Source organism: Bombyx mandarina, chromosome 01 (assembly GCF_030267445.1).
Source record: "Bombyx mandarina strain Sakado chromosome 01, ASM3026744v2".
In the NCBI taxonomy this organism is placed as follows: Eukaryota; Metazoa; Arthropoda; class Insecta; order Lepidoptera; family Bombycidae; genus Bombyx; species Bombyx mandarina.
The window spans coordinates 19,091,889-19,118,031 of record NC_143208.1 but is presented as its reverse complement, the minus strand read 5'-3'; the positions used below and the strand labels follow the sequence as shown (position 1 = coordinate 19,118,031).

The 26,143-nt window shown below is 38.8% G+C and overlaps 1 protein-coding gene across 7 annotated transcripts in view; it reads left to right on the top strand.

The window, feature by feature from the left end:
* LOC114249202 (ecdysone-induced protein 78C) overlaps positions 1-21,357 on the top strand; it is a 109,266-nt gene extending 87,909 nt beyond the window's left edge. For 5 of the 7 annotated variants that reach the window (XM_089731854.1, XM_089731863.1, XM_089731860.1 and 2 more), the window contains 6 exons: positions 5,373-6,128; positions 6,997-7,023; positions 7,879-8,060; positions 8,748-8,861; positions 9,470-9,649; positions 9,758-21,357. In XM_089731854.1, the coding sequence (XP_089587980.1) occupies positions 5,373-6,128; positions 6,997-7,023; positions 7,879-8,060; positions 8,748-8,861; positions 9,470-9,649; positions 9,758-10,702 (2,204 nt within the window). In that variant the 3' untranslated portion in view covers positions 10,703-21,357. The remainder of the gene's footprint in view (positions 1-5,372; positions 6,129-6,996; positions 7,024-7,878; positions 8,061-8,747; positions 8,862-9,469; positions 9,650-9,757) is intronic. The other 2 variants (XM_089731856.1, XM_089731868.1) reach the window with 1 other exon arrangement.
* The last annotated feature ends 4,786 nt before the right edge of the window (positions 21,358-26,143 follow it).

Here is a 26,143-nt window from a genome sequence, read left to right as displayed (position 1 = left end):
TATTGCCTTTGTAGGCTGACGAGCATACGGCCCACCTGATGGTAAGTGGTTACCGTCGCCCATGGACTTCAGCAATGCCAGGAGCAGAGTCAAGCCGCTGCCTACTACTATTAACAATTCGATGTTTTTAATTGAACTTCAATTAAGTTTACCTCATTCAATTAGCTGAATAAGGTTTTTTGTTATGATTCCCAAAATTTAAGCTTTAAATGGCTTTCCTGTAAAGTTGTAAGAATTTCGCCGTTGCAACTATACTGAGGCCCTAGAACTAATATCTCAAGGTGGGTGGCGCATTTACGTCGTAGATGTCTATGGGCTCCAATAACCACTTAGCACCAGGTGGGCTGTAAGCTCGTCCACCCATTTAAAAAAAAAGTCTTTTACCCATCGATATGTCATTAACGATCCAACTAATCACACAGTATTGCGTTTTGAATTGAAATTAAAAACTAGGCGACGACGTTCCTGACTATTTCACGAACATATTGAATGAATGATGAATGAATAATTTATTTTATTTCAGACAACAACAAGTCCATATGTGTAGATAGTATCGTATATTAGTCATTGAAACATACTTAAAATTAACAACACCAATCAAATAAAAAATATATGTTTATTAAAAACTAGCTGACCCGGCAGACTTCGTAGTGCCTCAATCGATAAATAAAAGACCTAAACTTTTGTATGAAATAAACTTAAAACAAACAAAAGGAATCCGTCCGACGGGGGATACATAAAAGGAAAAACAAAATTGTTATTTTTATTTAATTCCGAGCATTTTCATATTTATCTACCTTTTAAACCTTCTCTGGACTTCCACAAATAATTCAAGACCAAAATTTGCCAAATCGGTCTGGCCGTTCTCGAGTTTTAGCGAGACTTACGAACAGCAATTCATTTTTATATTTATTAAAAATAATTATCAGTTGAATACATTTCAAATATTCCATTCAACTATTATAATGAATGGCGTAATTTTCTTAAACATAGGCGCGGCGCTCTTCGTTTTCCCGAGGACACTGAGCGAATTGCTAGACAGCGATTTTCTTTCATCACTTAGACTCAAAAACGAAAGACATAACGTCGAGAACCGTTCAAAGAATACTCTGACAAAGCGGTTCGGTTCTTTAACTTTTAGTGGTGACCTAAAAACTTTTCAAGTAGATTGCACTGCTTCGGATCGTGCTACACATCGTGTGGGAGATACAATTTAAGTTAAAAGTTTTCGATACATTTATATTTGAATGAGGGATTTTAAGTATCAATTAGCCTATTATCTCCTAGCTACTACTATTATCTCTGGATACTACTAGACTGCTACGTACCACTAAATGATTATCTAACCATTATACATACGTTATAAATAACTTAATTCTAATTCCTGTCCTAAATTCTGAAGCTGACTGAGATTAAGCAGAAGGTTGTTCCATAATTTATTAGTTATTATGAATTCTTATTTTTGGCAAAAAATTGTGAACAAAGTCACGACTTACTTGGAGTAAAATGTTATCGGAGCTCAGAAACGCCGTCACAATGTGATTGCGATCACTCACACTTGGAGTCAAAATTTTAATTGTACTGCATTACCGCTTTCTCAGTCTTCAAAGTAATTTGCGGCAGAAATGGGCAGGATGGCGACACCTACCCGTGCGAGCTCACAATACACCGGTAAATGCTGCTGGTGTAATACTCAGGAAAAACTGTTGCCCATTCTCTGGTGAACCTGATGAGGTAGCCCCCCCTTCACTTGGTCGATACCACACAGCTAATCACAATTATGGTACATATTAAAATATATAAAGCAAATTGTCATTCATTGTCATTGTCATCTTTACTGGTGGTAGGACCTCTTAAGTCCGCACGGGTAGGTACCACCGCCCTGCCTATTTCTGCCGTAAAGCAGTAATGCATTTCGGTTTGAATGATGGGGCAGCCGTTGTAACTATACTGAGACCTTAGAACTTATATCTCAAGGTGGGTGGTGCATTTACGTTGTAGATGTCTATGGGCTCCAGTAACCACTTAACACCAGATGGGCTGAGAGCTCGTCTACCCATCTAAGCAATATAAAAAATCATATATATTTGGGATAAATAATGTTGTTGAAAATGTTAATTATAGACTAAAATAAAGTTTGTATGTAAACTATAAAAAATCTTTGGAAATTCTCATATAAGTATCGCATGTCATTCAATGAATTAAAAACATGAAAATCGAACGTTCGTTGTTTCTAGATTGAAAAGGAAAATCAATCTTCTCGGATGTTCTCCGATTTGTAATTGAAAAAGTCCGTCAGTTGGACAGAGCTATGATGAAAAATATATTTCTAGTCCCACTCGCTATCCCATGTTAAAAAAGAATCATAGATAATGGTTTAAAATACTAAGGCATACGTTTTTGTAGCACGCTGAACTAAAATTGAGGGTTCGATTTATACAATTGCAATGTAATTTTTATTAGATTTTTATAATAATACAAGTGTAACATTTTAAACTAAAACAAATTATTAATAAAAAAAATTAAACCAAAAAGTTTATATCGTTGTATAATTTTGGTGTTTCCATACGTATATAACAGGCGAAACTAATAAAATGATGTCAAAAACTTTTCCTTCAAGCTACGAGCTACGGGATGCTACAGCCGTAGCAATTTCTATAGAGGCGGAAGTTTTCTAGACCATAAATAATAATTTAGATAAGACTATTTTACTTGCTCATTTACAAATATTGTACAACAATTACATTTAAATTTAAATAAAATTTAATTTTTATTAACCTTAAAACATATTCGTAGCTTGAATGATTGAATTTGAAAAACGTGAACGATTTGAATCCATTATTTAACTAATTCTAAGTCTCTTAATTTTAAATAATGGTTTTGTTGTTGTGAAAAAAAGGGGATAGCCAAAACCTAACTGACCATCAGACATAGCAATGCCTTCATGAATACAGATATTCCTTAAAATGTAATTAAGAGCTCAATACGAAAAATACTTCAATAACAATTAATTTCTGAAGATTCTTCTGAAAAAGTATCATAATTTTACATAAACTGTTTTCTATTTAAACGTTAAACATTTTTCGTTTATAAAATTTTATTAATATGTTAAAATTCTTGTTTCAGTTCTGTTTGAAATTATTTGAATTTCTTAATTATTTACAGATGCATTTTATTTTAGAAATATTAATTAAATAATTTATATTACTTTAAATGTTTTATAATGTGTTTCATGCTCACAAAATCGATTCATCAAAGTGCAAACTCAAATAAGCAAACTATTTAAAAATATACTTAGCCAATAAGTAATTCAATTCAAGGTAGCAAATTCTTAAACTTTTTTAAATACGCCCCAAATTATAAACTCATTAATATTAGCCTACAGATGTCCCACTCACTACTAGATAAGGCCACCCCCAAGGTTCGCCACTCGGTCCTGCTCAATAGGTCATCGATGTAGCTTGTGGGGAGCTTATTCACGCCGCGCTTTTGGGTCGTAACTCGAAAACTTTTACTGCATAAACATTGTAATAGCAATTGAAATAGTATAGTCATATGCCATGAATGAGTGAATTTAATATTTTAATTACTCTCTCATAATGTCATTGAATATGTCGAGCTCCTTCGACGTTGCCCAAAACACGTCATTATGTATCTTTCTGATCCATTAACGGTGCTTTTAGGTACCTCAAGCACCAGTCACCGTCCTCGTCAAACCCGTTGCTTACGACGAAGGGCTCGATGAGCGAATTAACTCATAGACACAGCCCACACTGAGTTTCTCGCCGGATCTTCTCAGTGGGTCGCGTTTCCGATCCGGTGGTAGATTCTGCGACGCACTGCTCTTGCTAGGATCAGTGTTAGCATCACTCCGGCTTGAGCCCTGTGAGCCTCGTCTAGCTAAGGTTACGCTGAAATAGCCTCGCAAGGCTATCAGCTTAGATAGGAAAAGAAGAATGTCTAGCAAAATTATATTATAATAAAACTAAAATCAGCTTAGTATTGTGTGAACTGTTTGTGTGAGCAGTTTAACAAATGTCATTTCAATATAAAGCTAGTGTTAAATAAGTGCAGATGATATCTCGTTCGTTCGCAACACGCATCAGTTCCATGAACTCTAGCACCCTAAACGGGATAAGTTCATTAAAGGGATCACACGCAGGCAACGCTTTGAATCAAGCCGCAACTGCAATTTTCTTATCATAACTGCCCCGGTAAGCGATTCCGAAGCGTTGAATACTGAGAACGGATTGTTGAGTCTAATGAGAAAATTGACGTCACGGTCAATCTGTAACTTATTGCGATAAAGGGTTATACAATGAGGTGACAGCTTGAATTAGGTGAATAGCTTAGCTAACAGTAAAGTAACAATTTTGATTTTTTGTTTTACGCCGGGAGTAATATCACGGCCCACCCAAAGTTAAGCAATTACTGGAGCACATAGACAGTTCCTTTTTTTCGAGCCGGGCCAGACCTCCTATGTGGTCCCCACGCCTGGGAACGCGCGGGGTCTGGTCCGCGACTGCGAACCGCGGGCCCACGGATAACATAGACATTACCTACCATGAGATATGGAGATATGAGGGTTGACGTCTCGATCATATTGAAAAGCAGATGCCCTTCCCTTCGAACAGGAGTACACAATTTACTCGCGGCAGTTGATGGTGGTCTTAGCCCGAGTTGGTTCAGAGAAAGTACTTCCACCAGAGACTGTTAGTCGTTAGCAATCGCAGTTTACTGCTGAACATTACCGCCATACCGCATACCTTTTTACATATGAAAAGAGATAGCTATTCAAGTTTAATACTATACACCGCCAAACAAATTTTTGATATACAGCAATTATTGAGAGTATCATTTGCCTAATTCTATTTTGTTAGTATAGTGAAATAGTCAGAAATTCCTTAGCATCATATTAACCTCAAAGGACAGAACAATACACGAATTTAATTTTGAATGTTTTGTCACAAAGCTGATTAACATAAAAAGCTAAATCTCCAAGGTAGTTTTGCTTTTCAAATCGAATAAAATAGTCATCATCATGTAAACGTCGAAAGGATAGGCGTAAAACGTTTTTTTATTTTTATTTTACACAATCTTTAGCACAGGGGTTTCAAAAATTTTCATTGCAATGAAGTGCAGTAGCATTGAATCTCAACATATAAAATAGTTCTTAACGTATGCAATTTAATCTCAGTTTTATGCAGCTGCATTGAACGCCGCCTATAACTAGTAATGGAAATCTTCATTGCCTAAAAGGTTTCAGTTAAAATCGCTATCTCGATCACTATATATCGAACACTAGATATAAAACAGTTATCGACATGTCCAAATACAACAAATATATTTTTAAGCAGTACAATTTTCCACAGCTGTCCGCTATGGTCGTGTGCCCAAGCGACCCCGGGAAGCTAGCCCTTCGGACCAAGAACAACAAGAGCAAGACCCCCCACAGGCTCCGCAATGGGAACTAGCGAGAGAGCCACAACCCGAACCACAGCCCGAATCGCAGCGGGAAGCACAGCGCGAGCTGCAGCATGAATTACCTCCCACATCGCAACACGAACAACTGCGGAGAAGGCTACAAGAGCCGCCGCAGCCTCAAGAGCTCCAACATCATCGAGCACAGCAGCTAGCCATTGAATCCGTACATCAAGCACTGCGCCAAGCACAACAACAAAGACTGCAGCAAGCCCAGCAAGCACTTCAACAAGAGCAACAACACCGAATGAATCAGGCTCTGCAGCACGCACAGCAGCAGAGACTGCAGCAAGCGCTGCAACAAGTACAGCACCAAATGCTACAGCAAACACATCATCAGAGACTGTTACAAGCGCAGCAAGTTTTGCAGAGAGAGCAGCAACGTAGACTGCAACAAGCACAGCAACAACTCTCACAAGACCAGCAAGAAGCGCAACAACTAATGGTACAAATGCAGCAACGAGTTCCCGAACCCGTTGCCGGACCTTCCACTGAAGACCAGGAGTCGATGCGAGCTGGCGTCCATCGGGATCTGATCGATCAAATCACGAGGGCTCATATTGAAAACAACAGCTATAGGGAAGGGCTTCGTGAGGAACTAGAAGACCGGACTGAGGTACTCAAAATCGAAGGTCTAACCACCGGCCGTAAGTATTGCAATTTAAATGTTAAATTATAAATAACCCACCGATTTTGAAATTGCTATGTAAAAACTATTCAGTTGCAAAATGGTCTAAATTATTTCTTGACCAAACGCACTTGACGGTATTTCTCTTCTTTATAATCCGACAAGATTCCTTTTGTGTATGAACAAAATTGGTAGATGGTCGCCATCTAGCTGAAAGTAATTTTAAAATTATTTGTAAATAAAGGAATGTTTCGCTGGCCTAGTCAATAATGAAATTCGTAATGCCCATCGAGCTATGGCCTCCGCATATTTTTTTAATGTTAGACATTCGCCGATTGTGGCCTAAGGTTAAGACGCCCGGTTCAAGCGATGCAGCAGTGTTGGAATCCTGCAGGCAGGTACTAATATTTGTAAAGTAGTTAACCCAGGGGGCAGTCGTTGTACCGTAAAAAAACGGAGAATTAGAACTCATGTTTGAACGTGGGTGGCGGCATTTATATTGTAGATGCCTGTAGGCTCCGGAAAACCACTTAACACTAGGCAGGCCGTAAGCTCGTTCACCCAACAAAAGCAATAAAATCAATAAAAAATATGTGCATTGAAAAATTCCCTTAAACGTCTCAGGAACCCTCTTACTAATTAATCTCTCGTACTAATCTCAATCATACACAAATAGAGCCTCACCGCTTCAAAAAAGTACTTCAATAAACTAAATCGATCTAACCTAAATCAGATCGTTTACTTTGATTTAAAATTAAATATAGACACATCTCCCAAATATTAGAGTACTTACACTTTTGAGTACCAGTTTTGTTTTGTAATAATTATTAGCACTAAATTAATTCCACTACGCAGACGAAAATTTAGTTATCTTATTTTATATTTAGCATTCTGCACTTTGGCATTGGCTTTAGGTACGTATAAAAGAAAATTAAAATAGTTGTCATGTGTATTAATGTGTATGTGTTTAGTACATCATCATCCGCTGTCGCCCTCGCCTTTATTATACGAGTACAATGTTTTATAAAATTTAATACACACGTAATGATCACGCAATAAGGCTCACTTTAGCACATAACATTTACACGAAACTGCTTTTAAACTCACACATCATCGACTATCAAATGAAAAAAATATCAACAATGAAAATGAAAATTATAGAAAACATTGTTTTAAGAAATTTGGGTTGTCCTTTTAATCTTCAACATTGGCTTTATTAAGCTTATTATGTTTTCGATTTGACTCTCATGTGTATAGAACAAAAGTAGAACCTTCAAAGATTAATTGCCTGAAGTACATGTATAGACCGATATGTCTGCACTGGAGTACCAAATCCGCAGGAAGGTACAAATTCTTCCAATGACGTAATAAACTCATAGTCACGAATGATTTCTATAAAGAACACGATGAAGAAATAAAACAGCCGGCCGTCTTGAAATGTTTTATACATACATACATATATTGCGGTCATCATACTACATTACGCTACTAACCTGCATTCATATAAACGTGTTTATGTATTATATGTACATATCATTTTTAATGCATAATTGAAGAGCTCCATTTAAACTCAAAATACCATATCTTTTCTGAAGTATATAACCGAGAACAATTCAATTATACTTTCATAAAATTATCATTGAATGCTATTACTGATATAAATGCTTCCTTATTTCGAATGGTTTCCCCTCATTTCATTCGTATATGTTGTGCTCTGTACTTATTGTACTTGAACTTGTAATCAATGATAGTATTTTATTGATGCTTAGCCGGACCGGTTGCGAACAATGCACCAACGAATCCAACGAATAGAGTCACCGAGATGCGCTCCGTTCTATGGCACAACGTGGCATTACGGATGACACCGTCTGTTCAACAAGTGGTCGAGTTTGCTAAGCACATCCCCGGCTTCCAGAATCTTCAACAAGACGATCAACTCATACTCATCAAAGTAAGCAAATATTTTGCCCAAACTTGATAAGCTCATTTCTATTCTAAAGTTTTTTTTTATGTAAAAATATTTTGTTTTATAATTGCGAGCGCTATTGAATGTTTTGCTTTTTCGATTATGAAACTACATTTTATTTAGATGCATTATGAAAATATCGTACTGTGTATGCTATAGTGCACGGCGAAATAGCGAACTTTTTTAAGTTTTTAGTCATTACGGCTCTCCTGCACATCAGAGCGGTAGATTTTTCTTTAATTTTGAACAGATATCAAACTTGGGATATAATGATATAACGAAATTAGGTTAACATCAATATGTTTTGTAATCTAGCCAGAAATCTAATCGCATAAAACAGCAGTTACAATTGATTTAAAGCGAAGCTTCAAAATCAAATATCGAATTGCTAAACATTTTGCAAACACAGCTTTAATACGATTTAACAGACATTTTTCGATTTGTCGCAAAATATTATACATAATAGTGAAACGGTTTCATACAGCTTACAAATGTCTTTACAAATGATATATTAATGAAAGACTTGGAAATGTTTCATTCCCGTATTTGGCAATAGCGAATAAGTTATATATGTATCATGCTCCAAATTATTTTGCTAATGAAATCATCGTTTTTTTCCGGGTATATTATATATTAAAACGACAATAACTGTGAACTTATTTTTGTCAACAGCTTGGGTTTTTCGAGGTGTGGCTCTCAAGGATCGCTAGACTTTCCAACCCCGAATGGCTCTGCTTCGACGATGGAACTGCTATCTCGCAAAATCAGCTGTCCGTTATTTATGATGTAAGTTTTAAATCTACGTCTAAACAAAAAACATAACAATATTGGACCATTTTCATAAATTTGACAAGTTAAAAAAATTTGATAAGTGGGTCCCACACGAACTGAACGATTGCCAGCGCGAGGAAATTCAATACCCGAGAGTAGGTACAAAATACCTCTGGAGAGTTTGTTGGCTTTTTTATTTGTTATTGCTTAGATGGGTGAACGAGCTCACGGCCCACCTGGTGTTAAGTGGTTACCGGAGCCCATAGACATCAATAACGTAAATGCCGCCACCCACCTTAAGATAAGAGTTCTAAGGTCTCAGTATAGTTACAACGGCTGCCTCACCCTTCAAATCGAAACGCATTACTGCTTCACGGCAGAAATAGGCAGGGTGATGGTACCTACCCGCGTAGACTCAGAAGAGATCCTACCACCAGTACGGTACAGTGTACGGGACACGTGAATTCTTCAAGAAGGGATTTGAAAAAGTATTACTGCGCTAGCAGAAATGGATCCATCTGTATATAGAAATAAAAATATTTTTATAAAAAAATGACTAACTTTCTTTAAAAATAATATAGGTTTTTTTTTATTTTTGAATATCTGTTTCGGTATCTAATCAGGCGCCGTTCGCGAGCGGAGTTTTAACTTATCTTTGGGACCTCGCAAAGCTACGGTTAACCGAAGAGGAATTGGCTATATTTACAACCAGCCTGTTGCTGTCCCCGACCCGAGCTGGACTTACCGACGTGCAAGCAGTTACAGATTTACATCAAGCTGTGGTCGACGCTATGCAGTCTTTGGTAAGTGAACACCGAACAAAACTTTTAGCTTACTAACTTTAGGAAAGTGGTATTAAGGACTACGAAAACAGGAATAATATTACAGTACAAAAATTTTAATGCTCACAGGTGAACAGCAATGCTGGAAGTGGAGCTCCGGCTCGTCTCGAAGCCCTTATCAATGCTACACACGAAGCCCGGAATCTCGGTTTCCGTCATAACAATTTGCTTGAATGGTGCCGCACAAATTGGTCCAGGCTTGTGGTCCCAGAATTGTTCGCTGAAATCTTTGACATTCCTAAAGTTACTGTATCTGCAAGCAACGGAAATGCAGAGCAGCAGGCAGAAAACGCTGATGCAGTACCTGAACAAGCAGTGGATCAAGCTCCTGAACAAGCTGCTGTACAAGCAGCTGATGCCGTAGCTGAAGCTGCGCTTGGACTTGCTCCGGAACCCATTGCTGGACCTTCCTATGAAGAACCAATAGCTGGTCCATCGTACGAACCAGTAGCTGGACCATCATATGATCCGGTGGCTGGCCCATCTTACGAACCACTACCTGGTCCGTCCCACGGACGGACGGCTTATGTAATTGCTCACACAGCTAACCACCAAAGACACGCAGCTATAGATGGACAAGCTCGAGCTGCTATCGGTAGTCAACGTATCGCAGCTCTTGGAGGCCAGATTATGGCACATGCTGGTGGCCAAAGAATCGCAGTCGCTGATAATCCCGGCGTACTGGCTTGTCCTAGGCCAGAGATGGCGGCTCTAGGTGGTCCAGGTATTGTTAATTTTGGAGGGGGCCTGCCAAGTATTGCATCTATTGGGAGGCCATCTATGATCCCTCTTGGCGGAGTGGGGATGGCTGCTCTCGGTGGTCCTGGTATAGTTGCTGTCGGAGGTCAAGCTATGGCAGCAGCTGCTGGTCCAGGTATGTCTGCAAACGGTAGCCCTGCTATGGGGGCTGGCGCTGGGCCAATCCCAGCCATGGACCCTGCTGGAGATCCGGCAATGGCAGCACGCCCAGCTCCGGATCAACCTTTGGATCTGGGTCCAGGACCGGCTTTCTAAGCACCAAAACATCCTAGCATCTCTTTGCCATTTAAAAGAAGATGAAGTTTCAGATTTTGCATTCTGTGTCCGTGTCAACTTTAATGTATCACTTCTAATTTAGATAGCAGTTCTTTAACCGCACTGACATTAATTAGTAGATGGATCGGATAGTAGTAGTCACTCATTTGAATTTGAATCACGACGAAATCCAGCATTTATCCTAAGTTCTCATTAATTTATAGCAATCTCTTTATGGAATAGTATAATATATAGGAAGCAATCTTACGATAGTTCATTTTACTGTAATATAACTAGTATCTGTAAAATAGTATACTTTACACAATAAATACACATAATATGGCATCAAATCACTTAGCTTAGAATTAGATTACACCAATATGTTTGAATTTTAATTTTTAGATAGATAAATATGTAGACTTCAGATATATTACTATGAAATTAAAACATGGATCAAAATTTACGTAGATATTCCCTAACTCGAATAAATTTGAAATCTATGATTAAAAATTATATCTCATATATTAAAGTGGTAATACCTTGAATTAAGCAATGCTTTAAAGACACACATAAAAGTCATTCAAATCTACCTAATATTTTAGACTTACTGTAAGATTCAACGAGTTCTATGACCGATTTCCAAAAATACTTAATATTACTCAACGTTTCCCTACTCCTTGCGTGGATAATCCTCAATGCTGAGGGTCGTTGCCTCTCTTAACAGCTTTTTCCTAGACTACCCTGCGCCAGCCCTGCCTATCCTGGGCTGCGTGTATGACATCGCAGACTGAGGCGCTGAGGCGTAGAGCGTATTTGGTCCGAACAACGCCTTGGACTTTTTTTTTTTTTTTTTTTTTTTATGATTGAAAGTTTACTGGTGGCCCGAAGACCTTTCCAGTTTCACCAGGACAGGTGGGCGAGCAAAGGCTCAGCCAAGAGGGGTGGGATTTGCTAGGGGAAACCTGCCCCTAGTATTAGAGCTGAAGGCATCTAATGCAAAGGTTATTGGATCTGATGGATCCGTAAGGACGTGTCTAGGGCGTCGACGGTGACTGGCTCCTGCATGATCAGGATTCGGGGAGTAGTCAGCGGCGGCAACGATAAGGCGATTATCATGACGCATAGCCTTATCGAAGTATCGTTCCGACGCTGACTTCATGTATTTCCGAATTGATTCGAGGCTCAGGTCGTCGTGTAGGTCAACGTTCCTCACGAACCACGGAGCCCCGACAGCTAACCTGCAAAAGCGGGATTGTAGGGATTGGAGGGTGTCTATGTGTGTGCGGGCCGCGTGAGCGAACACCACACTCGCGTAAGTCATGACGGGCCTTATGCAAGTTTTGTAAAGTGTCACCTTGTTCCGAAGGGACATTTTACTCCGCTTACAGATCATGGGGTAGAGTCTACCGAGAATAAACGCGGCACGGTCACGGACTGATTTTATATGCGGGCGGAATGTCATCGATGCATCCAGGGTAACGCCCAGGTACTTGACCTTCCTGGCCCAGGGTATGGGTTGTCTAAAGAGAGTAATCGGGGGTGTGAGATTCCTCCTCCTAATCCGGGAGGAAATCCGTGTGGAGCTTCCCCTCTGAAATAGCACCGCAGTACTTTTCGCTGGGTTGATGTCTATGCGCCATTTTCGGAACCACTGTCCTAGGGCTAGGGCTGCGCTCTGAAGCTTCTTCGCGATTAGGGACTTATTTCTACTAGAATAGTAAACAGTCGTGTCGTCGGCGAATAAAGCTAAATGGGTCGGCGGCGACCGGGGAATATCGTTGACGAATAAGCTAAATAGGAGGGGTGAGAGGACAGAGCCTTGCGGGACTCCAGCTGTGAGAGGTCGTGGGGAGGAGCGGGTTCCCTCGACTCGATATCGAAAAGAGCGGTTCGACAAGAAGTCCCGTATGATGAGCACGAGACTATCCGGCACGCCCATGTTGAATAGTTTGAAAATCAAACCATTGTGCCAGACTTTGTCGAACGCTTTTGCGACGTCGAAGAAGAGAGCTCCCGTGTATAACGGTTTTGGTCGATTAAGCCCCACAAGAATGTGCTCCGTGAGGCGGTGCACCTGTTGAACGCATGAGTGATTTGTACGGAATCCGAATTGTTCATCGATGAGAATGCCCTTGGATGAGACGAAGTCTCTGAGGCGTTTGTAGAGCAGACGCTCATACAGTTTGCCTAGAGACATGAGGAGGCTAATCGGGCGGTAGCTCGTCGGATGATTTTTTGGTTTACCGGGTTTATGTATGCCGATAACGTCCGCTTCTTTCCACACCGCGGGAAAGATACAGTTCGCCATAGCGGCATTGAAAATAGATGCCAACATCACGATGAGTTGGACGGGTAGAAGTTTAATAACGCGGTTAGATATACCGTCGGAACCGGGAGCCTTGCGAGGACGTAGGTCTTTGATCAAGTCTTTAACTTCTATCGGGGTGACGGGTGGTAACGCATCCGATGGTGGCAAGGAGGCTCTGCGTTCTACCTCACTGTCTACTAATTCTACATGAACAGGGTCCACGGATTGAGTGCTGGGCGTGCACTGGGTTTGCAATGTATCGGCCAGCAGCTCTGCTTTTTCGTCATCATCGAACGCCGCGAGTCGGCCTGAGGGGCCTACGAGGGGAGGCATAGTTACTACCGTATCCGATTTGAGAGTACGAGCTAAGCGGTAGTAAGACCTTTGGGAGGGCGCGAGTCCTTCTAAGAAATCAGACCATCTGGCATCTCGGACTTCGGCGATGCGAGACTTTACGTCGCGTTGTAGGGCACGCATTCGAATACGATTTTCCGCGGTAGGATACCTGTCGTAGGCGCGTATCGAGGCGTTCTTAGCTCTAAGGAGTTCCCTAATATCGTCGGACAATTTGAAGCGGTGAAGGAAGTCCTCCGCTACAACTTGTTTCGATGACCTATCTAATGTCGAGGTGATGTGTGACGTTAAGATGTCTATGGCTTCAGCGGTATCCTGAGGAGACGGGATAGAGTCCGGGTTAAACGGGAGCGATGGTGGATCAGATTCAGCCAGGCTGATGCCCAGCGTGTGCCAATCCACCACAGTCCTCGTGACGGGAACGGAATCGGGAGCGCGACCGAGCTTCATAACGACGGGACGGTGGTCTGAATCTAACTCTGAAACTACTTCGATCGAGTGTAAGCGCAGAGTTACGTTTTTTAATAACGCTATGTCGAGTATATCCGGGCGATGCGCGATATTTAGCGGGTAGTGAGTCGGGGTTAGCGGAGCGACGATATCGAAGGCGAGATCATCGACTAACGCGTCAAGCCGCCTGCCATTCGGGGTTGTGGTGTGTGAGTTCCACCTGATGTGTTTACAATTTAGGTCGCCCGCCAGAATGACAGAGCTCCCCATACCAAGCAGCGCCTTGATATCACTGCTTAGAACGATCTTATCCGGTGGAAGATAAACGGACGCGATAACGATCGGCGCGTGTCCCGTCAGTGAGATTCGGCACACTGATGCTTCGATATTAGCGAGCGCGGGAGGATCGAGCGGGACGCAATGCAGGGCTCTTCTATAGTAAATGACGGTACCACCACCACGGGCAGAGAGCCTGTCGTTCCTGACCATGTTATAGTTCGCGATTTTAGGGTCACGGCGCGCGGGCTTAAGTAGGGTCTCCTGCACTAAAAAGATATCAATTTGATGGTCACGCAAAAAGTTAGAGACCTGATCACGTTGATTTGCGAGACCGTAAGCGTTAAAAAATCCTATCGTTACGGATAGGGGCTTTATTCTACTTATATACGCCATTGATTACCGGCGGAGTGAGGGGAGGACGTACGTATTTAATGACGCGTATACGTCGGCGTATTCCTGCACAACGGCGATAAAGTGTTGTGCAGTGGAGGCAGCGCGAATGGCGTCGCCCAAAGCGTTAACGCGCTCAAATTTGATCGACTGAAAGAAGTCGATCGCTAAAGCGAGATTTTCGGACGCGGTCGGAGGGCAAGTCGCGGGAGAGGGACGAGTCGCGGGGGCGGGACGAATCGCGGAGGAGGGAGTTGTAGCCGTGTTCGTGTACGGCAGCGGTTTTGCCCAGGCCGAGACACTGGGCACCGCCGCCGGAACGAACGCTGGCTTAGCCTGCGACGCAGAGGGTGCCGAGGCTTTGATGTCTGGGCCGGAAGCTCGGAGGCGGTTTTGGCGGGCGACGCGGCGATTTATTTTAGGGGCTCGGGGGCAACCACGGTAATTCGCGGGGTGACCCTGTGTTCGACACAGGACGCAGCTAGGCGGTTCCGTCGCGGTTTTTTGGTCGCGAGCGCAGAGGGCCGTGGCGTGATCGCCCAAACACTTAACACATCGGGGGCGCGCGTGACAGTTACGGGAAGAGTGCCCGTACAATTGACAGTTATGGCACTGGCTAGGAGTGCCTTTTTTATGGGGGGCTTCGATGGCGATACCGGAGAGCCTACAGACGGTCTGTGTGTTGAAGATTTTCTTACCCTCGGGGGTAGGCTGGAGGGTGACTAGAACCATATTATATGGCTCCCTACCGCGACCGGTGTGCATACGGTGCACAGAATTCACTGGAAAGCCCTGTTCTAACAGATCGGCCTTGACGAGCTCTACATCTAACTCTTTAGGGATTCCGCGTATTACAACGCGGAGTTCGCGCTCCTCCTGGAGCGTATAAGTATGGAAACTTATACGTTCCTTACGGAGGTAAGAAGAGAGGGCCCTATGGTCGTCGGGTGTTTGAACCTTAATTTGAATGCCGTTCGCGAGGTTACGGGCATTCGTGAAATTTATATTTTTGGCCTTAAGGGCCAGGCAAACTCGATCCCAAGCTGCCTTCTCCTGAAGGATAACCGGGGGAGGGGTCTGGGTTTTATTTTGTGCCACCGGACGCGGCGACGGAGTGGCACGGGCTGGGGGCGCAACGGGAGTCTGAGGGCGGGGGCGCGACGCGTTCACGGCTTTGCTAATTTTAGCGGCCGCGGGAGCTCGAGACTCCGCGGCACGCTTCTTACCCTTCTGTACCAGGGTGAATCCATCCGTCGATGAGGCGGGGGCGAGGTCGACCTCCATGTCCGAGTCAGAGTCGGAGCACGAGGAGGCGGGTGCAGGCGACCTACGAGCAAGTGTAGGTGTTTTAGAGGGCGCGACGGAGGCCGCGGATGATCGCTCAGCTGAAACGATGGTCACGGCGGACGACGCAGAAGCTTTTCTCGCCAGTATAGGCGACACGGGAGCGGCAGGCACGACAGAGGCTGCGGTGCTCAATGCAGAAGCTCTGCACGCAGGTACAGGCGACGCAGGAGCAGCGAGCGCGGCGGAGTCCTCGAGAGGGCTCGCAGTGTGATTGGCCTTGAAGGCCAGAAACTCTGAGGCGAGCTGCGGGTGGCGAAGTCGGAGGAATTCCGCGAATACAGCGTCCATGATCGCTGAGTACCCAGGTGGGGCGGCCCCGGGTCTTGAAAACACTCGCCTTGCGGCGAGGCCCCAACTTCTCGGACCTGAGCGGTTCTATTGAACACAGGTGGCAATGCGGCGCGATTACTACAGGACAAAGAAAAAGCACAACAAAACAGAAATTACAAAAAGAAACAAAACAAATAAATACTTGCAGGAAACCACTTTGTCGGCAAATGTTCCACGAACACAAAAATAACTAAAACAAAACAAATAAAAGCTTCCAGGAAACACACTTGGTCGGCAGATGTATCACGAACACAGGCCTCGCGAACAATGGCCGGGCTAACAAAAGCCGGGCGAACAAAGACCGGGCGATCGAGTGGACGATGAGCACGTCCGCACGTGACGGGTGCCTCTATCGGAATGACCTTGGACTTCTGCCTCTGGGCTTTCTTCTGCGTACCTTGCCTGATACCGACAGCTTTCCTAAATTGTTACCTCTCTCTCTGAATATGTTTCCAAAGCGTTGAAGCCGCATCTTAATCTTGAGCTCGGTAAGAGTGGTTTCGTTGGTTCGGTACTCTATCCAATGAATCCCAAGCATTTTCCTTCAACACCACATCTAAAACGCGACGATTCGTTGGCGGTCTGCTTTCTTGAGGGACTAAGTCACTGCATCGTAAAATGAAAAAGACGAGGGAGGTAATGACATGCTTCTCGGTATTCTTCAAAATGTTTCTATCCGCCCATACACGGTCCATTTAGACCACTGAGATAAAACTCTTTGCCATAGCACTCCGTTTTCTGATGTCCTTCTCACAGGATCCGTTGCTAACTACGATGAAGCCCAGATATATGAAATTCTCTACGACTCCCAGGCTTAGCTTGTTGGTCAAAATGAGAGAAAGGATGCGATCGACCATCGTAACGTTACTGTTCCATACAAAGTTTTTACGAATGAAGTGGCGTTTGCAAAATTTATCTTTTTAATTATACATAAATATATCTACTATAGTGTAAAAAAAATGTGTTTTTGTTTAAATCAATATATTAATGATGTTACATAACGTAGTGATAGTATTCATAAGGACAAGTACAAGCCGTGTTTTTATTTAAAGCCATTTATCCACGATTCGACACAATGGAGCTCAGTTGTTTTAAAAATTACAGTAAAAAACTTGTAGAATAAATAAAAAAATAGATTATTCCTTCGTATAAAATGATATCTAGACTAAGATTTTAAATAGCTTAAAGTAAGGCTTAAAAAAACAATTAATTTTATGAATGAGCAAAATTTATTGCAACTACGAATACTTAGTAAGTAGTAAATTCCTATAAGAGCAATAATACTAATCCAATCCTGTTCCATTTGCCCGGGCTATAAGCTTAATCAAGCCAATCAATAATCAATAAAATCAATAATAATAACATTACTACTAATACATTGTCATCGCCCATCAGTAATAACAAATTAAATTACAAAAACAAAATATTGGTTTGTATCCTCTGATAGAAAACCTTAATAGTTGATTTGAAGGAGTAGGTACGTTGAAATTTTTAATATTCAATAAAATGATAATGAACTAGAATTAATTTTAGCATTGTATAATATATCTGTATTCATGTTAGACAGAAGATATGTTGCTTGACTTTTATGTAATTATCAATAAAATTTTCCACATTTTAGAAAGATACTGCTAAAATAAAATAATATTAAATATGTTAACCGATAAGTTATGAAAGTTCTTAACTTACATACAATCTACAATTTGAAACTTTGACTTCTTGTAATATAATCGAGTAATATTGTTTGTCTTATGCATTTATATAATAGTTTTAGTAGGAGTCGATTTAGTTGTCTTGGAGAGCACCGCCATCTTGAATGCGCATGCAACGTTGTGTGATAAATCAATTGTGATTAGAGTTAGTGCAATAAAAATCTATTCTGTAAACTTTAGCTTTAGTAAACTATGCGAGTCCTTAATGAAGACTTACTTTTCTTTACAATGTCATGCGTGTATACTAATAGGCGAGTGAATGCTAATTCGGACTTTGGATTTTAATCGAAATTTTCTATCTTTAGCTGTGATAAAATACTCTAAAAGTTATAAAATTATCTTCGTAATATGTCTCTTGAAGTAATGTATCTCACACAAAAAGAACCTATCACTAGAGCTCTTAAGAAAAGTGAGATTTTAAAATTGTATTATAAAATAGTACATCGATATTTATCGAAATGTGTAAAGTTTACCTAAAATAATCACTTTAAATACATTATAGGAAGGGTAACAATAAAAGTTTACACTTTCTTCTAAGACATCTTTGATTTGTCTCATTTATTTTACAAATATTTTTTACAAGTAGTCGCTATAGTTTTCCTTAAGTTTTTTAAGTTTATTCATTCATAATCTTAAAATTTTGAAGCTATGATATAAAAGTAATTTGATCTTTTTGAACTTGATATGTTATTTTCTGTTAGTTCATTATTGTATTGTTTTTTCAATAGTGTTGAAATTATATTATTAATGCAACATTGGTTGCATTTTTTTAGTTCAGTAATTGTTTACGTATAGATTAACTCTGACACTTAGTTATTTCTTAGCTTTTCTTAAGAGAAGCATTTATAAGCTTTTGATTTTTTTAGTTACTAGATCATGTAGTACTGACGATATAAAAATAAATGATTTAACAAAAATATAATTTCAAGTGTTATTAGACGAGGATATCCTAATTTAGCATAAGTATTTTACAGTTCAGGTTTGTACCGCTCGAGAAATTGTGACATTAGGTTTGACAAACCACTGAACAAAACAGGATATCTTGCTCGTGTAGTTTGTAACTGTGGTTGGGCGAGACAAATAGCGTAATGTGTATTTTGATAGTCTTGTCTGCATTTAATAGTGTTTAGCGTAACACGCATTTACTATATTTGCTTAGTTTTACACAATATATACCTATAAAATTAGAAGAAACTTTATAGTTAATTAGTATTGCGTTTTTAGATTTAGTCTATTAAAAATCATTAGGTACACAAGTTACGATTCTCACTTGTTCAAAATCCGAATTATTATTATTTTTCGATTTAAAATATATAATTAAATTTAGGTACTTTTAATTTCGTTCGAATTTATAGGTTACTCAATTGTAATTATATTACTTTGTGTTTCAAAATTTTATTATGATATTTCTATTGTTATTTTCATTATTACAAATATTTTACTAGTTTATTATGAAAGATTACGTTTTTATGTAACCATGTGTAATGTGTAATATTTTTCAATCTTGTCGTGTGAATTCTGATAGATATTTACTAAATGTTATATTTATGTTACAAACTTACCTATAGAATTGGGATATCCAAGCTCGATTTGAATGTAATCGATAGAAATAAAATTATAATATTTTAGCTTCATATAAAATTGGCCATAGATAACCATCTTACTTACATATTTATGTACTATTAGAGTTATTCCTTGGCAATACATATGGTGCATGCCTATTACTCGGAATGAGACTTGTTTACTGTACTTTGGATTAACAACTGTTGTGCAATGATCTCTCTATGTAATGGTTTCAGTATTTGAATTTCTATGGTTCTGGCACTTACCGGAATGCCCTTTTAAGAAGACTTCGCAATTGTCTATTAAAAGATGTTCATAGATTCAAATTTCAATAATAGTAACAAAATAAATTACTTTTGACACAACATGAATAATTCCATTTACTGGTCAATCTTATATTCAATTGGGTTATAATTTAGTAGATTAATAGCTTATGTGAATCTTAATAAATCAGTCTGGAATCTTGCTATTCAGTTAGTTTGAAGCTACGACTAAAGCCATGCCATCATACCGATGGCACTAGCCACTTATTATGATAAAATTATGCCACATTAAGAATCTTAAATATAAAAATAACGACACGGATTCTAAATTCATAGAACTATGCTGAATTGTGATGATCACTGATGATTCTCAACGGTATTGATGAGATCATAATGAGATGATACTAGGTCTTCAAATAGTTGCTTAATTATAACAGCGCTTGGGTGTGTAGAAAAAATTCGTAATATTCAGATTTTCTATATTTGTCGAAAAAATATTTATTTAAAAAACTGGCACAACATTACTTAAACAACGATATAACAGTTAAAAAAAATTGAAAAATTCGAACCATCCAACGCACAGCACATGTAAATGTTCGGTCTGAATTAATAAAAATCGTATTTTGCAATGAAATTTACATATCAATTGTAACCACATTTATAACGATCATCATAGATATCTATAAGACGTCTTCAGCAAACCAGTAGCGGTCAAGCCTCTTGAAATCAAACGCATTTCATAAGTTTTTTTTTTTTTTTTTATTGCTTTGATGTGTGGACGAGCTCACAGCCCACCTGGTGTTAAGTAATTACTGGAGCCCATAGACATCTACAACGTAAATGCGCCACACATCTTGAGATATAGTTCTAAGGTCTCAGTATAGTCACAACGGCTGCCCCACCCTTCAAACCGAAACGCATTACTGCTTCACGGCAGAAATAGGCGGGGCGGTGGTACCTACCCGTGCGGACTCACAAGAGGTCCTACCACCAGTAAAAAGTGGAACAGTTGTTATTTCAAACCAATTGAGACTTCAAATTGACCTTTTATGTAATCCGGTATGTTGTATATATGCGGCGAATATGTTCACAAAAAAAAAATAACATGAAAATATCACCACTATCGACTCTCACAAAGGTTAAAATTCGGAAAAAAATTATCTTAAAATCTGGAAGTTTCCATAAGCCGCCCCTAAATCTTAGAACGCACTTTGTGTTGAATTGTTAGCAACCACACGAATTTTGATGGTGGACGATCCTAATTTACTCATTTTTATTTATTATTTAATCGTACATACCTCGTCGAATATTTCGAAACAAAAGGAAAAGTATTTTTGTTTCGAACTCAGGTAGGTATTTGTTGTTGCTAAGAACATTAATATCTAATTTTATTCGTTTTTTGTTAGTTTTTTGGTGTTTCGAACCACTTATTCGAATTCTTAATCACCGTTAATAATTTGTAGAAGCTTTAACACACATCGGCACAAAGCAAATCAACACATTGAGCGAAACAATACTTATTAATTTTTAAGAAGTAAGTCTGTTTGTCTTTACGCCTTTTCTCAATCGATTAAGAAACATTTGTCTCTACGGTTCTGAAGTTAATTGGTTTACTAATTGTATTACGCGTGTTTTAATGTAATAAATATATGCGTAGAATATTAGTGTTTTATTTAAATTATCCTTTTTATCTCACATCAAGATATGGAAGATTTATTACTTTAGCCGAAACTTTCATTCCTCTACGTTGGCGGACAGACTAACGGCTCTGGTATGAAGTGGTACAGTACACCACGATAGCTACTAGCCCAAAACCACATTATTTACCACTAGTAACGCGTGGATTCCATTCCAGGCCTTAAAAACCTAGATCAGCAACAAGTTGTTTTGACAGCTACTAATATTAAGCTACTACTAATATTATTATTAATAATATATATTACCAATGATTAATCGATAATTATTAGCATTAATGTATTAGCTATTTTAGTAGATTCTTTTAATCTGGAACAGTCGCCTAGTCGGCGGGTTTGTTGTTCAAGCGTGCAGGCTAGAGGTAGGTTTTATGTTCGTAGGCGTTCCTGAACACATGTTTGGGTGTACATATCGTCTTCTCGCATTAAAACTGTATAATCTCAAAACTTACTAAATTTTACAGGAGTGTTTTAAAGGTTTAACATATGATATTTTTAATATTAATCATCTTTGCAACCATTTTTTTAAATTTTTAACCCGTTATATTATCTGTCTTTTAAAATAAGATAAAATTATGTATTAATTTTGTCTAAATATAGGTAAGCAAAAAAATAAAAAAAATAAAACTAAACTACGCTCTTTTGTCAGTATTTATGAGGGAAATACTGGTGATACCAAATTATTCCGCATATTAACTCAATTTCGAATATTTTTGGAAATTGTACACTTTTAATGCGAAAAGAAGATATACTTAAAAGAAATGGTATGACTCGAATCGTGTATACGCTGGACATAAAACTCGTTATGATCACGCGCCCTTCGAAGTCCTAAAACAAGCCATCTATTTTAGTTAATTCGCACAAACAACGCAAAATAGCTACTACTATTACTAAAATCGCGTTCTCCTTCAAAATTATCGTTGAGAATGCTTTTTTTTTCTTACCTAAGCTGGTAGCCTTAAGAGGCTATTCCAGCGTAATCTTAACTAGTAGGTGAGCTCACGGGTCTCAAACCTGACGACGATGCTAACACGAACCCTAGCAAGAGCCGTGCTTCGCAGAATCTGCCACCGGATCGGAAACGCGACCCACTGAGAAGATCCGGCGAGAAACTTAGTGGGCTGTATCTTAGGGTTAATTTACTCGTCGAGCCCTTCGTCGCAAACGACGGGTTCGACGAGAACGGTGACCGGTGCTTGAAGTACCTAAAAGCACCGTTAGTGGATCGGGAGGATCCGAAATGACGTGTGAAGAGAATGCCTACATTTCCTATCTATTTATGCTTACATTGCTTAGATTTACACTAATTACTGTCCAAAAAACAAAAACCTGACTTCTTTTTAATTACTTAATATTTAGTAACAGTAATGAAACACAAATAAGCAAATTTCACATCGCTTTATTTAGCTAACTCTCGTATTGCCACATTCTTAAAATCACATCGTAGAACATTAAAAAAAAAGTATTAACACAAAATATTCTTCAAAAAGAAACTAATATAAGTTTCCTTAAACAATTCATAATATTATTAGGTTTAATCTTTTTTAACAACAACAAAGCAAACAGGCTAAGAGACGATTTTAAAACTTAAACTTGGACGACGAACGCAATTCCTACTAAATAATACGTTATGAATCAACATAACTGTATATATTATGAAATATACATAAATACATGCTGAAAGAAATAAAAAAATCTTCATTACGTATTAAAATCGAAAATTCATTTCAAACATCTGTAAGTTCCAAAGAGTAACAAGTCAGAAATTTTAATACTATCTTATGGTAGTAATTATACTCCTGTGGCATAAGAATTGAACGGTATTCTGTTTTCAAATTCTTGCTCATAATAATTTCAATTCAACAAATTTCTGCCTTGTTATTATTTAAAACACAGATATTGATTTCATGAAAAGAGCATGCATTTTAATCACTAATTAAATGACTACATAAAAATTTTACTGTTTTCATAATATGTAATGCAGAACAACAGGTTGTGTGTATGTGTATGTGTGTGTGTGTGTGTGTAAGTTATTGACCACTCGCTGAAGCTAAGTTAAGCTTTTAGGAACCCTTGACTAAATGCGGCGAGTGTGGCGCGACTGACGTGAATTTAATGAAATCCTCACATCGCGAAGTCAGTATCGACACCGGTGTGCGTAGTGTGAGTTTTTTAACTTCTCGATTGCGGAAAAGTTGACTCAATTTGTATGGAGTTCCAACACCATATTCCAAAACTCACACTAAGCACACAGATAAAAGTGACATATTTATTTTATATTATCAAAAATAGTGGTTTACATGCAGTGTGCTTAAATTCAGTACACAAACAAGTACAGATTTTACCAGATTTAAAATTTTAAAATGACATCAGAAAATTCAAATCAAAATCCAGCATGAATTCTATTTATTTCAAGTGAAACTAGCGGGATCTGATCATTTTTAATAATCATTTAATTATAACGCTCGACCCGATAGATATGTTCGATTAATATAAAATGTATATGAAAAAAAAAGACGTAATGTTTAAATCTAAATCACTAAAAATGACAATTAAAGTACTAGGGCATAATAATATTATGTTACAGTCGTTCTGAGTATTTTTGACTTGCATTCGACAGTTTGAATTTTAAATGAAGTACGCTGTGATATGGATAAGAAGAACGTATTCCGAACTTCTAAAAAAATTACAAATCCTTTTGCGTTTCGATTCCTTAAAAATATTTAATGCCTACAATATTTGTTTACGGATCGGATAACTAATTCACAAATGACTCGTCTGCACGTTAAGTTGGATTAACATCTGTTTAACACGCTAAACTCTAAAAGACAGAAAAGTAATTCATACCCACGACACCCGCCTCAAAACAATATGTAAATTCAAACTGTCGAACATAAATATAATCATCAAACACGTAAACTGTATAATAATATTACACGATGTCTTACATCTGATCTTGTTCCACCCTAAAACTATTAAAGTCACAAAATAATTTATTTAAAAAAATCAACATAATAATTACCATACAAACCGTACGTACGAAAACTATCTAACATAATAAAAAACAGTAAAAAGAAAAACAGAAGTACAGAAAAGAGAGTGCGTGTACATCATGCAATACTATTTAATTTACGACGGGAGTTAGAATACTGTTATTATACTGTGTTTCGTGTGACCGGTGTGAATCCGAACTGCGAATGCTGCATGGCCTTATGTAGTTAGTATATTACTCATTATACTGTAATATTATAGATGTTGTTTTACTTATTTTTTTCTTAACTATTAAAAACAAAACTCAATATTCCATACTTAAGAACGATAATAATATATGAAGCGAAATTATTTTTAAATTATAATGTCTCATGCAATGCCAAATTGTTTTGTAATAAGAATTTGTAAGCCTCTAGTCATGAGGCGTCTTAATTTCTAAGTTAATTTCTGAACACATTTATACTATTTTGCACTAGTTTTTACATTTTCCCGTTTTTTCGAAATCAGTTTCGCGACTGTTACGCTTACAAATTTACCATGTTTGATAAATTTTTGTTGTAAGTAGACTAAATCATACCGAATGATTGAAATACAAAAACAGCTTAACAATTATTAAAGTATTAAATGTAACTTCTGTTAATCGCTGGACGAGTAAGCATTTCGAACTAAACATCACCATGACACTGACGTAGTCTGTAGCAAAGGCGATGACGACATTTTATTCATAAGCGAAATCATTTGGCACTTACAGAAGGAGCGTAATTTCGGCACCACTAAACTATCATTCTGTGGTTTAAACTTACTAAGATCGAGCTAAGCAGTGTAAGAAAAAAAAAACATTTTTTTTGCTTATTTTAAATTTCTCCAGCATCAATTCGCCAGTGAGCTTTGAATTTTTATTTTAATATGTATCGCTCAATATTAACATGTAAATGAAAATAAAATATAATGTATTTTTTTCCAATTCCAAAATTTAAAATGAAACCATTATTTTTCCCTCATTTGATTAATACTAAAACACAAATCTATCTGACGTATGCAATCAAATTATCAGAAATACTTATCCGTGTTTACTATTATTTATTATTTAACTATCATCTTAATACGTAGCGTTTTCTTTTGTTTTCATTTCGGTTCAATCTCAGGCCCTATTCAAAATAAACTTTTTTTGTATGAATACCTTGGACCCGATTGAAATGCATTTTCGACCTAGAATTTCGTCAGACGGAGCCGTAACGAAAAAAGTCGGGCGGCTTAAGCAGAAAGTCACAGGCACATACAAGTAATCTAAGCAGAATCAAACGTATGATGCAAACATAATTTAATGATTTATTTTTTCATTATTCTAACATCAGAGTGAAACATCGTGATTTGGACACTACGAAACCGTCATTCTGTAGCAAGAAATTTTCGTAGTCCGGGCCAGCAGCTGGTACTAGTATGTCTTAATATACATAGATAACGAACGCGCCACAAAAGCATGCTCCTGTCTTGTTCCTAAGTGTATGCGATTAGTTAACGCGGTGAATGTGGTTAACATTGCTCGCTACGTAACAGCGTCTAAGCTGCGAGGGGTCTATGTGTGGCGCGGCAATTCCAACGAGCATCCCTGTAGCTTTCAGAGAATTTTAGCGTTTTAGGTTGATCTTTCAGGTTCAGTGTGTTTAGTGCGAGTTTTTTAACGTTTTCGATAGCGTAAAAGTCAACTCAAATTTGTATGTAGTTGGAACAGCACCCCTAGCAGCAAACGTGGGCAAACG